At 40.6% G+C, this 17,275-nt stretch overlaps 1 protein-coding gene across 11 annotated transcripts in view; it reads left to right on the top strand.

The window, feature by feature from the left end:
* LOC130346716 (ras-GEF domain-containing family member 1A) overlaps positions 1 to 17,275 on the top strand; it is a 471,811-nt gene that overhangs the window by 448,740 nt on the left and 5,796 nt on the right. For all 11 annotated transcript variants that reach the window (XM_056554582.1, XM_056554585.1, XM_056554583.1 and 8 more), the window contains 10 exons: positions 224 to 352; positions 3,932 to 4,069; positions 5,587 to 5,808; positions 6,781 to 6,855; positions 7,080 to 7,172; positions 9,990 to 10,092; positions 11,945 to 12,024; positions 14,109 to 14,300; positions 15,321 to 15,444; positions 15,637 to 15,709. In XM_056554582.1, the coding sequence (XP_056410557.1) occupies positions 224 to 352; positions 3,932 to 4,069; positions 5,587 to 5,808; positions 6,781 to 6,855; positions 7,080 to 7,172; positions 9,990 to 10,092; positions 11,945 to 12,024; positions 14,109 to 14,300; positions 15,321 to 15,444; positions 15,637 to 15,709 (1,229 nt within the window). The remainder of the gene's footprint in view (positions 1 to 223; positions 353 to 3,931; positions 4,070 to 5,586; positions 5,809 to 6,780; positions 6,856 to 7,079; positions 7,173 to 9,989; positions 10,093 to 11,944; positions 12,025 to 14,108; positions 14,301 to 15,320; positions 15,445 to 15,636; positions 15,710 to 17,275) is intronic.

The raw sequence follows: 17,275 nt of genomic DNA, 5'->3' as shown, positions 1-17,275 counted from the left end.
TGGAGGCACCCCTGGTTGGGAAACACTGAGGACCGAAGGTGAGTGCGGGTACCGTGTCTCTTCTATGCTATTTGTATCACGTGTACTTGTGCATCCACATCTCTATACAATAGGTCATGTTCCTTTTTAGGGTCACGGCCTCCAGAAGCTAGTCCACAGGTCTGTGTATTCACTATGAGCAGAGCTGGATTGTTATATTGAAACCTGTGTCTTCTCCCCCCAGAGAACCTACATCTTCACCTTCCTGCTGAGTGCACGTGTGTTCATCCACCCCCATGAGATTCTCGCAAAAGTGGGACAGATCTGCATCAAACAGAAACAACAGCTGGAAGCTGGAACAGAAGCGGACAAGGTGAGGATGCTTGATGAGTCCCAATGCGGGTCTCCACCATCACCGGGGGACCATTAGTCTTCATGGCCACTAGGCCAGAGCAAATAGAACAAGCATAGCCTATCACTAGCCTATCACTAGCCTATCACTTTCTATGCAGGTGCTAAAATGTATTCCCCATCCATTACTGGCCATTGTCAAGTAGCATATTGAACATTTACTTGAAATGGTGTTTAGTTCTATTGTTCTCAGTACACATGACATAGAAGTCATAGAATGTCCAGCTCTATAAACTCTGTAATGGAGCCTCCTTTAAAGCGGATCAGAGTCAAAGAGCTCTGTCACTGCCAGGAAGAACTATGAGAGGGAGGATGACCAGTTTGAAGGAAAAGTAGCCACATGGGATCCATACTTGTCCACATTCCCGAGTTTGGTAGGACAATCCAGTGAAATAAAAATACAAAAGGGGCAGGGTTTTGGCAAAAACATCCATTTTGGTTTTTTTCTTGTATTCAGGGCCAGATTTTTACCATTTAGTGTTGGTAAGATTATAATACAGACTCCCAGTCACTGCCTATAAGAATCCAGGAACAGAAAGCGAACACCACAATCCTTCCTTTAAAGGGGTACTCCACTGGAAAACTTCTTTTTTTTAAATCAACTGGTGCCAGAAAGTTAAACAGATTTGTATATTGCTCCTATAAAAAAAAATCTTAATCCTTCCAGTACTTATTAGCTACTGAATACTACAGAGGAAATGATTTTCTTTTTGGAACACAGTGCTCTCTGCTGATATCTCTGTCCATTTTAAGAAGTGTACAGAGTAGGAGAAAATCCCCATAGCAAACATATGCTGCTCTGGTCAGTTCCTAAAATGGACAGAGATGTCAGAAGAGAGCACTGTGGTCATGATGTCAGCAAAGAGCTCTGTGTTCCAAAAAGAAAACCATTTCCTCTGTAGTATTCAGCAGCTAATAAGTACTGGAAGGATTAAGATTTTTTAATAAAAGTAATTTACAAATCTGTTTAACTTTCTGGCACCAGTTGATTAAAAAAAAAAAAAAAAAAAAAGTTTTCCATCGGAGTACTCCTTCAACCTGCGATTTCTCAGAAAGAACATTCTGCTTAAAAAAATACCCAAAAATAGTATTTTCCTGGGTGACTATTTTCATGTTGTATCTCAGTTCATTCATCTCCGTTACATGGCAAACATAATACATAAGTACAATGCTAATACCGGGAGCCACCCAGCTTTTTCATAGATTTTAATGCCATGTAAATCTGCATTGTAATGCCATTACTTCCCAATATTAGGCTACACTGTAATGCTTGCATGGCTGGTACAGTCATTGTACAATTCATTGTACTGTACAAAGCAATTGCCAAGTTGTGTACAGGGATGCTGGGAGAAAGCAGCTGCAGAGCAGACACTTAGCCAGCCACGTCACATTCTCATAGCAACTGCAGAGCAGGCGCCCACTCCGGTTCACACGCTCTTTATTGGCATGGCTCATACAGAACAGTATCATGACATTTCATGGGAGTTTCCAGCCGGTAGAAGTGAGAGTGGATTGTGGATTTCCCATCCGCCCCTGATATTGTTTTGCGTCCTGCGCTGTATATGACATATAGGCTGTAGGAGAGTTGAGGGGGTGCCCAGTGGGAAGGTGCTTGCTGACATAATGTGTCGTTCCACAGGAAGCAATGCAAATGTTATAGCAGCCTACGTACTATTTCCTCTATTCTTCCTTATCTGTATTGGTAGGGCTGTGCCAAGTACTATGCTTTACATATACACCGACAGGGTTTGCGTGACTTCTCTACTTATCTGTTTGTTGAAGGGAAACTCCGGGGACAATAGATTAAAGAATTCTACAATCCACTAACACTGTAAGTGGGTGACACAGCCTGACCTCAATGCTGTCATCACCGGGTATAGAAGAGACAGGAGGGTGGTGATGCATATTGCTATCCACCATTTCTATCCCTGTATGTCTCTAAAGTGTGATTTACATTGGTTCCTAATGCTGGAAAGAAAATACTGTTTTAAAGGAAGGATGGGAGACCCTGTTTTCCTACTAGAGAATGTAATAAAATATTCATTTTGATGTTAGTATTGTTCCTAGGTTTGCAAGTTATATAGTTAATAGTAAAAAAAATTGCACACATATTCGGTAGCACAATACAGAGTTTGTCGTCACTCAGGTTGTCCCCATTGGGGCTCACAATCTAAATGCATGATTTTAAAGTGGTTATCCGGCCAAAGACATCTTATCCCCTATCTCAAGTCTTGGAGAGCTCTTTCTTTCTGGGACTGGAGATGTGATTTGATGTCACGCCATGCCCCCTCCATTCATGTCTATTGGAGGGGGCGTGACTGCTGTCACGCCCCCTCCCATAGACATGAATGGAGGGGCGTGGCGTGACGTCACGTTTCCAGTCCCAGAAAGAAAGAGCTTTCCGAGACTGGAGACGCAGCTCCGCATAGAACGTGGGTGCCGCACAGAGACTGCGTGGGGTCCGAGCAGCAGGGGATAAGATGTCTTTGGCGGGTGGAAAGGAATGAGAGTACCTGGAGGAAACCTACACAAAAAATGGGGAGAACATACAAACCCCATGCAGATGTTGTTCTTGGTGGGATTTAAACCTAGGACCCCAGCGCTGCAAGGCGACAGTGCTAACCACTGATCAACTATGCTACCAAATGAATTATCAATTAGGTCTTTGTTACAAAACGCCTACACATTCCACTCCCCTGTATAGATAGCACATCAGTTCACATCCACAAGGACATTGAGTTGGGATTTTATATAGCATATACATACACTGGCACCAATTGTAGGAAGCCCATTAACCTGTGAGTATGTTTTTGAGATTTTGGAGGAAACAAGCACAGGTCTTGATAGAATAGATAAAGTTTATGTCAATATAATCCTGGCCAGATTTGATCTCAGGTCTTCAATCTTTATGATTCTTTTTGTTTAAAGGTAAAACAGTGTGTTCTTGTGATAATATGTAGATGCAGAAATGCTTAGCGACATAACTAAGCACAAACAGCACGGAATATATATTCCTTAAAACCAGTAAAGATCTATTTTATGTGATTCACCTCTATACACATTAGGAATAGAAATCTAAAGTAATTTTTCTTGCACCTTATATAGTAATCCTACTTTTTAGTGTTGTACTGGATTACATTGGGCCCACTCATCAGATATATAGAACACGTTTATGTTCACTATTGCATTGTAGATTGTACTTTTTCTGTTGCACAAGCAAAGAAGGAATAATAGATTATTTATAAAATAAGCCCAAAAAGTCATAGACTTCATCAAAAAAGTTATTATCCCTTGTGGTTGTCTTTGTTGAACTACAGGGACTATGTTGTGTCTGGCCCTTATAATTGTAATAGTACCGGACCACCAGAGGAGCCACCTGCTGAGTCAGCCCAAATCCCCCTTCCCTGTATTCTACAGATACAGACACTGATCACAAGAACAAGCAATAATATAGTGAATCTCAGCTACAGTGCTGTATAGCACGTGTCCATGGTATTGTATGTGGTATAATGTATTTATGTTTATATGTGTCTTCATATAGGCTAAACTCAAGTCTTTTGCTGCTAAGATCATCCAGTTGCTGAGGGAATGGACTGAGACGTTTCCTTTCGACTTCCAGGATGAAAGATCCAGAAAGGAGCTGAAGGAGATCGCACAAAGGATCACACAATGTGATGAGGTGAGAAACACAAGGTGTGAAGCCAAGTGTTATTTTAGGATGTTTTCTCCCATCTGATAACGTGGTGGTGAATGTCTCATTTCATTACATGCTTTGTTATAGGAGTCATTGAGAGGGTTAATCCACTTGATTGTTTTTAATAGCAATAATGTGAAACAGAATAGACGACAGTGGTGGGTTAGCTGCTCTATCAGTTGGAGAAATGAAAGTACCGCGCGGCTTGAGATGAAGAAAGACAGATAATTTCACGCAATTAGTCTCCATTTCATTTATCATTCGCTCTTCCTGCTGCCTGCATGAGCCAAGCAATAAGAAAGGGGCTTTTGTTATCAGTTTCAAGGCTCATACAGGCAGAGAGCTGTCTCTGGACATCATCATTGTACCATCTGCCCCTTCTAGCACTCCAGCCGCCAAGCATAATGCACACAGACTACTCAGAAACAATACAGTCATTTGTATTCCGAAGATCATTTCTTCAATTCACCAAACAATATCCTCGTGGGATATTTATATAGTTATCCATGACCTTGTTATATAAAAAAAAGTATTTGTACCATCAGGCAACCTGTGGCTTCTCTGCTACTAGTCTTTAGTCTACTGTATAACCATTTCTAGAATTGATGCTTCTTAAATGGGATATCCTGACATTAAAAGTTCCACAAGAATGGGGATAACTACCTAATCCATCGCTGGGAGTCCAACAATGGATGCCCTAGTCGATCTTGAGGACACTGGACAAATCAGCTGAACTCCCTAGTGTTCAGAAGTCCTATTGGCAGTAAATGAAGTGGTGGCTCAGTGTGCCCACTGCCACTCCATTCACTCAGGGGACACTTACTTCTACTCTTGTGATCGGTGGGGGTATCACTGTTGGGACCCTTCATGATCAGCTAGTTATCCCCTACCCTTTGGATTGGATAACTTTTAAACTTGGGAAACCCTTCTAAGACATAGATATAGTTTGGTGACATGTATGTACGAAGACCATTGGTCCAGTTGGTTTTAAGTGAAAGGTAAGTATATCAACTGTTGTCTTGTCTCTATAGCTTGTAATGGAAATTATACAGCTTATCTCTTTTGTCCTGTTTGGATTGCATTAACATATATATTTCTTGAAGCAAGGTCCACATAGCCATGTCCAACATAAAACCAGTGGGTCAGTAAAGAGGAGAGCAATAAAATGTCTACTAGATCTCCACATGGTTATTAACTGGATGACATGTTAGCTAGATATGTCACATAATGAAGTGTGTGGTTACAACCACCACCTACCATACTGGTGTCTTCTTATGTAGCAGCATGGTTGGGGGCACCCCCTGGCTACTGCTACCTTTGCAGTCCCATACATGGGCCCCTGGTTAAAACATCTCATTACGAGAGGAGAACTATTATACACATTTGTGTTAATCCCAATCAGTATTCATTCTATAGGTTTATAAATATACAGTCAGTAGTTTTATCACAGTTTGCATTATTCTGCTATTTACATATTTATTTATTCTTCATTTGCTATTTAGGAGAATGGTACAATCAAGAAGAGTATAAGTCAGATGACCCAGAATGTGCTGCTAGCCCTTTCCACACGGGGACAGTATCAGGAAATTCGAGAGAAGATCCGACAGCCAGTGACAGACAAAGGGACAATTCTTAAAGCCAAGCCCCAATCTTCACAGAAAGATATCCTTAGCGTGTGTGGAGACCCCCTAATCCTGGCTCAGCAGCTCACGACAATCGAACTAGTGAGTATCTTGCTGGATAAATCAACCTCTTGTAAAGCTGTGCTATGTGTATTGACCCTTATACTGTAAGGACAGAATAAAGCTAGGTAGAACATTAGTCATTCTAAATCTCATAAAGTCAATGGTACTTACCTGGATATATGCAACCAACGTTCACATGAGGTGGTCATGTCCTATGGGCCAAACTTTCTGAACAGAGAAAGCAGATATTATGGTCAAATCATGTAAACTAACTCTCTCTTGCTCTCTGGAGCTATATCTTTTACACCTCGTACCAAAGGATCCTTTTACACTGCTCATTTAAAGGGTACCTCTCATCAAATAAACTTTTGATATATTTTAGATTAATGAATGTTGAATAACTTTCCAATAGCATGTTAATGTAAAATATGCTTCTTTCTATTGTATTTTTCCCGATCAGTCCTGGCAGCAAGCATTTCTGACTCATGCTGGAGTCCTAAACACTCAGAGCTGCCAGCCTGCTTTGTTCACAGCCAAACAGGCTGTGAACAAAGCAGGCTGGCAGCTCTGAGTGTTCTCCTTTGTGAACAAAGCAGACTGGTAGCTCGTAGTGTTTAGGACTCCAGCATGAGTCTGAAATGCTTGCTGCCAGGACTGGTAGGGAGACCCCTAGTGGTCATTTCTTCAAAGTGGAAAATTAAATAGAAAGAAGCATATTTTTTAATAACATGCAATTGTAAAGTTATTCTGCATACATTAATCTATAATATATCAAAAGTTTTTTTGATGAGAGGTACCCTTTAAAGGATCCTTTAGACAGGCCAAAATTTAGCAGTGAACAGCCACCTGATCTAAAATATGTGCTTTGAGGCTTTGATATTTAACCTATTTATATGCTTTATCTTACTGTAAGCCAACTCTTGCTTTCTGTCAGTACTGTATGTGTAAGATAAATTGGTAAAAGAAATAAAAACTGATATCTTGATATTTGTGGTGTTTGTGTTGTAACAGGAGCGTCTAGGAAACATTTACCCTGAAGATCTAATGCAGATTATCAGTCACATGGACTCTCTGGATAACCATAAGGTAGGTACCCGAAAGTTGGCACAGATTTCCTATCTAGACTAGTGATAGTATTATTCACCAGACACTTAGTACATTATAATATAGCTTTATTCAACAATATGCTAGTGCACATAAGTAGCCAACTTATTCTAATTGTGAAGCTGGATCATTAGAAACAATAGGGTACAAAGTTCCCCATATGTTCTTCCTGCTTACAATATCTGTATTTTCTTATCATTCCTCAGTGCCGTAGTGATGTCACCAAGACCTATAACCTAGAAGCCTATGATAACTGGTTTAACTGCCTCAGCATGCTGGTGGCTACAGAGATATGCAAGGTGAGTTCTGTGTAGGAATGTCTATTTACATGGCACTATACAAGATGTGATCGTCTTGTTTATTCATGGAGTGATCAATGCCCAGACATAGTATGTTATCGGTTTTTTATAGTTGGGTGGTGCAGACTTTGTTATCTGTAAAGTGTAGATCAGAGAAACTATGAACATGTATTTCCCAAGTTAAAGGGGTACTCCGCCCCTAGACATCTTATTCCCTATCCAAAAAATAGGGGTTAAGATGTCTGATTGTGAGGTTCCTGATGCTGGGGACCCCCACAATCTCCGTGCTGCACCCAGCGCTCGTTTAGAGCGTCGGGCTCAGCCCCTGTAGACTTGCATTGAGGGGACATGGCTGTGACGTCACGAGCCTCTGTATCGCCAGTCATCCGGCCCTGAGCAAAGTTTACTCCATGCACCGGATGTCTGATTTGCCAGACAACTTAGTGGCGGGACCCTCCCAAACAGACATCTTATCCCCTATCTTTGGATAGGGGATAAGATGTCTAGGTGCAGAGTACCCCTTTAAGCACATTGGCAGCCACATCATGTCAATAGATCTACTCTTAGTTGGGAAAATGTGTAGACTTATCATACCTAACTACAAAGAACTCTCCCAGGCCTTCAGAAAGAAGGTTGTAGATGCCAATGAGCTTGTTAAAGGAAACAGAAAGATTGCTAAATGGATACTTACCATCACTCTGCTCTGTGGAAGATTATGTAGAAGTAAAGAAGTTGCCCAAGCCAGACCATCTTAGCAAGTTCAGACCTAGAAGAGAATGTAGGAGACTAATATAATTTCATTGCCGAACTGAAAAGGTATCTCTGGCCACTGGCTTTGATATAAAAGTATATGAATCTACCATTAGAAAGAGGCTATTGGAACATAGTTGTTTGCCCACAGTACTCGAAGACATATTTGATGAATACCAAAGTTGGCATTTCACCAAGGAAGCCTAAATCAAATACAAATCGTGATGGTGGAAATCTATGTTATCATAGATATTGAGGTGAATGGGAAAGGTGCAATATCTGCTGTACGGCAGTGTGCCTGGTAGGAAACCCCTTTAATCAGATGGTCAGTGGGGGAGCCAGAAGTTGGATCTGATATTGATGGCCTATCCTAAGGACAGATCATCAATAAAAAGCTTAGGAAAGAAAACATATGTGACCATGGATCTGAAGAAAGTGGCACTTTGAATGAAGATATTAACATGTCTGCATTTAACATGGAGTGTCCATACTTTTCATATGACATTATGCATAAGTCAAAATTTGGCTTAAACATAAATACGTTTTGACACTGTGCCTTAGTAACAGTGCAAGCTTCCTGTTTCGTGTTAACACAACAGAACCTCAAGTCTCGTGGTTTTAGAAAGAGCCGTTCACTTTGACTTCCTTTTAATATATACATTCAATTTTCTTAGAAAACCTAATTCACAGTTACGTGTTTCTCTTGACACTTAGTGTTGTGTGTCTGTATTTAACTTACATTCATGCTTATGGACTAAAATCTGCTGTAAATCTCACTTGCAATGATAAAAATCACACATAGGGTTTGATAATCAAGACACAAATTATTCTAGCGATGACGACTAACTCTCACACGTCTCCAGAAGACTCTGCAGATGATCGTTTTGTTGGCAACTTTTGCACTGAAGTTTAGCACACAAGAAAATATTAATGGGGTACACCGCCCCTAGACATCTTATCCCCCATCCAAAGGATAGAGAATAAGATGTCTTATGGTGGTGGTCCTGCTGCTGGGGACCCCTGCGATCTCCGCCGTGGCACCCCAGACATCCAGTGCGCGGAGCGAACTTCTCTACATGCCGGACGTCTGGCGATGCGGGGCGGAGGCTCATGATGTCACGGCCATGCCAACTAAATGCAAGTCTATGGGAGGGGGCATGACCGTGACATCACGAGCCTCTGCTAGGCATCACCAGTCATCCGGCAAGGAGCGAAGTTCGCTCCGTGCACCGGCTGTCTGGGGTGCCGCAGCAGAGATCATGGTCATAACCATAAGAACCCTGATATATACATTATTGCAAACAGTAAGTCATTTTGGCAGCAATGAGGTCACCTTCCTCTTGTTCTCCACCCAACTGCATTAGTGATGAACATGCTAAAATAATAGCCGGAATAACAGCTGATGAATCTTGTCACTTTACAGGATCATAAATTCTTACTCTTAAAGGAGAAGTCTCATAGTACGGGGCCCAGCGGTCAGACCCCCCCCCCCCCCCCCCACGTTCAGAAACTTATCCTGCAGATAGGGGATACGTTTTTCTCTATGATATATCTCCTTTAAGATTACAATGCCATTTTAATATTTCCTGTTGATGGCACAGCAGATTGTGCCCAAAGCAAAATTGCCCCATGAGATGACACCGGTATTATAAATGGCACATGGTAGATTGAGGCCCATAATGGATTTTGAGGCTCAAAAACTTTAATTAAAATCTGTCAGCTCTACATCATACTCAGAGCTAAAGTGTCAAGGAGGCTGTGCTGAGCTACAGCATACATGCTTACTCCCTCCCCCACCCTCCCTCGACTGACATGTACAGCTCAGTGTTTAAAGACAAGCCCTGGTCGTCAGTGTTCATCCTTGACACTTGAACGCTGTGCATGATGTAGAGCTGACAGATTCCTTATAATACTCATTATAATTACTGTATTCTATTAATAATATAGCAGTGTCTACTTTGGTTTTAGCTGTATCATGAGAATATTGTATATCATTTAGAAATACAGTAAATTGTTACTATATCAATATTTCTTGTAACCATCTTTGCTGTATTGTATCTTCCATAGGTTGTAAAAAAGAAGCAGAGAACAAGAGTAATGGAGTTCTTCATAGATGTTGCCCGGGAGTGTTTCAATATTGGCAATTTCAACTCTATGATGGCCATAATTTGTAAGTTGCTTGTACATGAAGAATGTTTCACAGTTATGTCATATACAGTATGTACCAGCTCAAGTTCACAGCTTTATCCCCTTCAGTTATTTAAGCAATGGACCTTTTTAGACAGGCTGACCATGCTACTACATTGCGTGCACCAATCTCATTGATCAGTGCTCCATTAGAGAAGCTTTACGGGGCTCCATGACTGAACAGGCAAGGCCACACACAAGATAGCTGGATTTTTTGTGTGACCCTTCACTGCCGCACAATAGGCCACGTGTGACTGACTGAGGATTTTAGATACCTGCTAAAACGATGTGATCAGTTAGCAAGCGAGCATTTGCTTATATATCGGGAGATCACTTGGCTTCTTACACAGGGACAGTTGTGCCTGTTCAGCTCATAGTTTCTCCATGTAATAGAGCCCTAAGGCCAGGTTCATATTGAGGAATACTGAGGATTCCGAGAGAGGCCTGCACCAACTTAATCTGTCCTGACAGATGGCAATGTATTCTGTGCAAACAGCATTCTTTCAGCGGCACAATCTTCGCCACTGAAATTCCGCAATGTGCTGCGAATCCCATTGACAGCAACGGGATTCTGCCGCACCCGAATTTTCAAGTGGAATTCCGTAGTATGAGCCTAGCCTAAATGTTTTACTGTCCACAGTTATCTCCGTATGAGATACAATAGATGGGGGGAAAAAACCTAATAGTTAAAGGGGTACTCCGGTCAAAAACTATTTTGTTTCAAATTAACTGGTGCCAGAAAGTTAAACAGATGTGTAAATGATTTCTATTAAAAAAATCTTACCCCTTCCAGTACTTATCAGCTGCTGTATACTACAGAGGAAATTCTTTTCTTTTTACATTTCTTTTCTGTCTGACCACAGTGTTCTCTGCTGACACCTCTGTCTGTTTTAGGAACTGTCCAGAGTAGGAGAGGTTTGCTATGGGGATTTGCTCCTGCTCTGGACAGTTCCTGACATGGACAGAGGTGTCAGCAGAGAGCACTGTGGTCAGACAGAAAAGAAATGTAAAAAGAAATGAACTTCCTGTGGAACATACAGCAGCTGATAAGTACTGCAAGGGTTAAGATTTTTTTTAAATAGAAGTAATTTACAAATCTGTTTAACGTTCTGGCACCAGTTGAATAAATAAAATAAAAATTTTTTTTCACCAGAGTACCCCTTTAATACAGTCACTAACTATCCATGTTATTTACAATAAAGAATTAAAATACCAGGCCACTCTACTCTCCATGCGCCTCTGACCTATATACATAGATGCCTTCCTCTGTTATGTAAGATGAATCATCTACATGTACTTCAGTTTCGGTTCTCCAAATACATGTTGTCTGAGACATTTCCTCCATTCCAAGCTTTAATTATTTAGATAATTATAATAATAATTTAGAGTAATAGGGGGGGGGGGGAATATATCAATAGTCGTGTTGAGTAGTAAAAGTTTTGTAGTTCTTTTTTTTTTTGTCTGTAATTTCGTGGTGATTTTGTGCAGTTGCTGTTTGCGCGCAATGCGTCTTTTTAATGTGGCAAAGGTTATATCTGTACCCGCTGAAAAAATCAGCCTAGGAAATCCTCTAGCATACGGATTTATGAAAAGTCGCACAACATGTGCGCAAGAACACACTGCGACAAAAAAATACGCGGCACACTATTGGAAAAAAAATACCCTTCCAAATCCGTTAATACATTTTCCCAATAATTTGTAGATTTTCTGTTTTCCAGTCTGCGGCATTATGGTAATAGACGATTTCCATTCTTGTCTGTCAATAATAATAATAATAATAATCATTTGTATAAAGTAACAATAATAAAATGAAATTATTTTGGGGTGTTTTACAGCTGGGATGAACCTCAGTCCTGTGGCGCGGCTTAAGAAGACTTGGTCCAAAATCAAAACAGCCAAATTTGATGTCTTGGAGGTTAGTATATTGTGAATTTAGTAAAATAATCCTTTCAGATCATGTATATCGTATTGCATTTCTTAGCCTAGATGTATTTTTTTACAGTTTTGGTAGACAACTTGACATAAAGAGTTAATGTTCATTATAGTTACCTTATAGCAATGTTGTCCAATCAGTGTGTGTCCAGCTGTTGCAGAACTACAACTCCCAGCATGCCCGGACAGCCAACGGCTGTCCGGGCATGCTGGGAGTTGTAGTTTTGAAACAGCTGAAGGCACACCGTTTAGAAAACACTGCCCTATAGTGTACCATATGGCGGTCATATGGCGTGAAACATGATCCGGGGCATGAAACATGTATCTGGGGCATGATTTGAAGTTATATCCAATGAGGTTAATAAAAAAAGAAGATGAAAGACAAGGAATGCTGGGATGTGTAGTTCTACTGCAAATTTCAGTGGGGAGGGAAGTAGCTAGCTGCACCTCTTATTCAGGATTTATAGGAATCGCTATAACTGGTTTCTTGAGATATAGGTGAATTTAAAGGGGTATTCCAGGCCAAAACTTTTTTTATATATCAACTGGCTCCGGAAAGTTAAACAGATTTGTAAATTACTTCTATTAAAAGAATCTTAATCCTTCCAATAGTTATTAGCTTCTGAAGTTGAGTTGTTGTTTTCTGTATAACTGCTCTCTGATGACTCACGTCCCGGGAGCTGTGCAGTTCCTATGGGGATATTCTCCCCATCATGCACAGCTCCTGGGACGTGACATCATCATTGATCAGTTAGACAGAAAACTTAAGAAGCTAATAACTATTGGAAGGATTAAGATTTTTTAATAGAAGTAATTTACAAATCTGTTTAACTTTCCGGAGCCAGTTGATATATATAAAAAAAGGTTTTGCCTGGAATACCCCTTTAAGAGATTAAAAAAGATGAAATAGAATTCCTGGCATCAATATAAGGCTATGTTCACACGGAGATCTATGGATAACACGAGCAGACATTTCGCACATTTGCATCTTCTGTCGGCACTAGTACCTCTCCAAAAAGCACTGTCTTCATAGACTGAAATGCATTTCTCGAGCGGAATCGTCAGAAACAATGAATTTCTGAGTGGAATATTTACACAAAATTTTGCTAAGAAATTCTGCGGTGTGAACATGGCCTAAAGCACTAAAGATTTTTTTTTTCACACTGAATTATAATTCAGTGTAGGGAAACGCACATATGTAAAATTAAAGGGGTATTCCAGGAAAAAAATATTTTTATATATCAACTGGCCCCAGAAAGTTAAACAGATTTGGATATTACTTCTATTAAAAAATCGTAATCCTTCTAATAATTATCAGCTGCTGAAGTTGAGTTGTTCTTTTCTGTCTGACAACAGTGCTCTCTGCTGACACGTCTGTCTGTCTCGGGAGTAGAAGAGGTTTGCTATGGGGATTTGCTTCTACTCTGGACAGTTCCCGAGACACGTGTCATCAGAGAGCACTTAGACATAAAAGAACAACTCAACTTCAGCAGCTAATAAGTACTATAAGGATTAAGATTTTTTAATAGAAGTAATTTACAAATCTGTTTACCTTTCTGGAGTCAGTTGATATATATATATATATAATATATATAAAAGTATTTTTCCTGGATAACCCCTTTAAAGCATGGGAATTGAGTAAGTGTTGATTATTATTTCCACCTGAATGTCCTGCATTGTGGACAGCTGTCAAAAATGTGACCTCTGACCTTTTCAGCATGATTAGTCATTAGAAGATGGTGAGCTTTCGCCTATTCTTCACTGTCATCCGCAGCCTAATCTTTAAAATTGAGTAATAGCGCCCTCTATGGTTTAACACAGGAAATGTCACCGAATGAGAAGCTGGAATATACAAGACAGTGCCCTGTCTGTTCTGTGATAGAATCTAAGTCAGTGTTTCCCAATCAGGGTGCCTCCAGCTGTTGCAAAACTACAACTCCCAGCATGCTCGGACACCCGAAGGCTGTTGTATTTTTGCAACAGCTGGAGGCACTCTGGTAGGAAAACACAGACCTAAGCACAGAGGTGTTTTATTTTTACTAAACAGTTTACATACATTCCTTGCAGCACCATATGGACCCATCCAGCAACTTCTGCAATTACCGAACCGCACTTCAAGGAGCCACACAAAGGTCCCAGAGCGCCAACAGCAGCCGGGAAAAAATAGTCATCCCAGTGTTCAACCTGTTCATTAAAGACATCTTCTTCCTTCATAAGATCCATTCTAACCGGTTACCAAATGGACATATTAACTTTAAGGTACGTCCAGAGCCGGTCTTGGCTGTATTGCTTACACTGCAGCAAGACCTAAATTGATGAATAAGGAACATAAATGATTAATAGCAGTTTCGGGGATTTATACCAAACCCAATTTATTTATTTTATTTTAAATATATGGAATATTCACATATTGAATCTGACTATAGCTCTAAAGCTATTTATGAGCTACAGTAGGATTCTTACTCCCTCTAGTGGTAGTTTACTAAAATACAACACAGAAGCTGCACATGCTAAAGCTGGGCTGGGTTCACATCACGTTTTTGCCATATTGTTTTCAATCAGTTTTTCTAAAGAAAACCGTATGGCAAAAAAAATGGATGGAACCGTATGTATGGGAAAATGGAAACCGTATGTGTTTTTAAACCGTATACTGTTTTTAAAAGTGCATACGGTTCCATCCTTTTTTATAAAAAAAAAAAACATACGTTTATGAAAATATTGTCCATTTTACACATGGTCAACCATGGTTTTGACTCTGGTTTAAAAACCGTATTGCAACCACAAGTTTTTTTTTAACATGGACATCAATGGGAAATGCACATGTATACGATTCCATACGGGAAACCATGTACGGTTTTTACTTTGCACATGTGCATTTGCATCCTAATGTCCCCAACCAACACCCCTCCCATTAAAAAATTACAACATTTTCAAAAACGTATTTTTTTTTTTTTTGTTTTATAAAAACGGACAGAACCGTATGCACTTTTAAAAACAGTATAGGGTTTATAAACGCATATGGTTTACTTTTTCCCATATGGTTCCATCCGTTTTTTTTGTTTTTTTCTGCCATTTGCCATACGGTTTTCTTTAGAAAAACTGATTGAAAACAATATGGCAAAAACGTGGCGTGAACACGGCCTTATTGACCAGTTTGGCTCTTTCTTTGAATAATCTTATGAGATCCACGGCTGATTCCAAGGCTAGTTTAGTAGACTAGCACAATGTATTTATTTTCCATTTACAATTTTTTATTGATGTATTTATTTGTTTTTGCAGAAGTTTTCAGAAATTTCCAGACACATTCACGATTTCCTTACCTGGAAACAGGTAGAATGTCCGTTTGAAAAGGACAAGAAGATTCAAACCTACCTTCTAACTTCTCCAATTTACACAGAAGATGGTAAGTGTGCAGTCAGACTGGACAGAATATGTGTTTGTCCTGTACTTTGGCATGTTTAGATGGATGAAGACTTATTTGATATGGTGTTTGTGCTGGGCTAATCTTAGAGAAAAAAAAAAGATGATTAATGTTTTTTTTTTACTAAACTTTAGACTTTAACTTTACTAAAACATGTTCTTTATACTATTTCAGCTCTCTTTGTGGCTTCATTTGAAAATGAGGGTCCAGATAATCACATGGAAAAGGACAGCTGGAAGACTCTCAGGTACTGTCAACTTTTTAGTTTTTGCACCAATCAAAAGTATAGTAAGTATGGCCACCTCTGGGACCCCTGTAATTTTAGGCCTGCCTGTAGCGTTAAGGCCTCACTGTAGTAGTATTAAGCCTTCTGTTGAAGTATTAGGTTCCCTGCTGTAATATTAGGCCTCGTTCACAGCGGACATTGTGCCGGCAGGATTCCGCTTGCAGCAGAGTCCCATTCTTTTCAATTGCCACAGAGGAATTCCCCTGGCAGAAAGTATGTCCGCTCATTCTTTGTACAAAATTTCATCAGAACTGCATTGCCTTCTATGGAGACGGCAATGTCCACGCTGTACTACCGCCGATGTACATGTTGACATCCGCTGTGAACGGACATTCAGCCAGTGGAACTCCGCTGGCTGAATGTCCGTAGAGTGGACAAGCCCTTATCCCCTCCATCATAGTATTAGTCCCTATTTTGTAGTATTACCCTGTTTCCCCGAAAATACACCCTACCCCGAAAATAAGCCCTAGCTGGATTATCAGGGTGGGCTGCAATATAAGCCCTACCCCGAAAGTAAGACCTAGGCCAGGGGTACTCAGCTGGTGGCCCGCGGTCCAGATCCGGACCGTGGCCGCCAGTAATGTGGACCGGAACGCTGTGTGGAGGATGGGGGGGCAGCAGGAGTGTGGAGGATGGGGGGCTGTGGGAGTGTGGAGGATGGGGGGCTGTGGGAGGATGGGGGGCTGTAGCAGTGTGGAAGATGGGGGGGTGCGGCATCCTCCACACTGCTACAGTCCCCATCCTCCACACTGCTACAGCCCCCCATCCTCCCACAGCCGCCCATCCTCCACACTCCCACAGCCCCCCATCCTCCACACTCCCACAGCCCCCCATCCTCCACACTCCTGCAGCCCCCCATAAATAAATAAGCCCTACCCTAAAATTAATATAAGACCCGGTCTTATTTTCGGAGAAACACGGTAGGCCTTTACCTGTCACACTTATCTGTCTTCCCAGTGACAGGTATGCTTAAGTGTACATTTAATAAAAAATAAAGAAAATAAAAAAAAAACACAAAAAGCATCAATTGTTCTGCCGATGGTTTTCTTTAAGCGCTAGGCTCAAAAATAAATCAGTGTAATACGTATGTAAGCGCACACTTTGTCCCAGGTTTATTAAAGGGGTACTCCCGTGGAAAACCTTTTTTTTTTTTTTTTTAAATCAACTGGTGCCAGAAAGTTAAACAGATTTGTAAATCACTTCTATAAAAAAAAAATCTTAATCCTTCCAGTACTTTTTAGGAGCTGTATACTAAATAGAAATCAAAAAAAGAAATGCATTTCCTCTGATGTCATGACCACAGTGCTCTCTGCTGACCTCTGCTGTCCATTTTAGGAACTGTACAGAGCAGCATATGTTTGCTATGGGGATTTTCTCCAGCTCTGGGCAGTTCCTAAAATGGACAGCAGAGGTCAGCAGAGAGCACTGTGGTCATGACATCAGAGGGAATGCATTTCTTTTTTTGGATTTCTCTTTAGTATACAGCCTCTAAAAAGTACTGGAAGGATTAAGATTTTTTAATAGAAG

Source organism: Hyla sarda, unplaced genomic scaffold (genome assembly GCF_029499605.1).
Source record: "Hyla sarda isolate aHylSar1 unplaced genomic scaffold, aHylSar1.hap1 scaffold_80, whole genome shotgun sequence".
Lineage (NCBI taxonomy): Eukaryota > Metazoa > Chordata > Amphibia > Anura > Hylidae > Hyla > Hyla sarda.
Note: the sequence above shows the minus strand (reverse complement) of the source record. Positions and strands in the feature narration are given on the sequence as shown.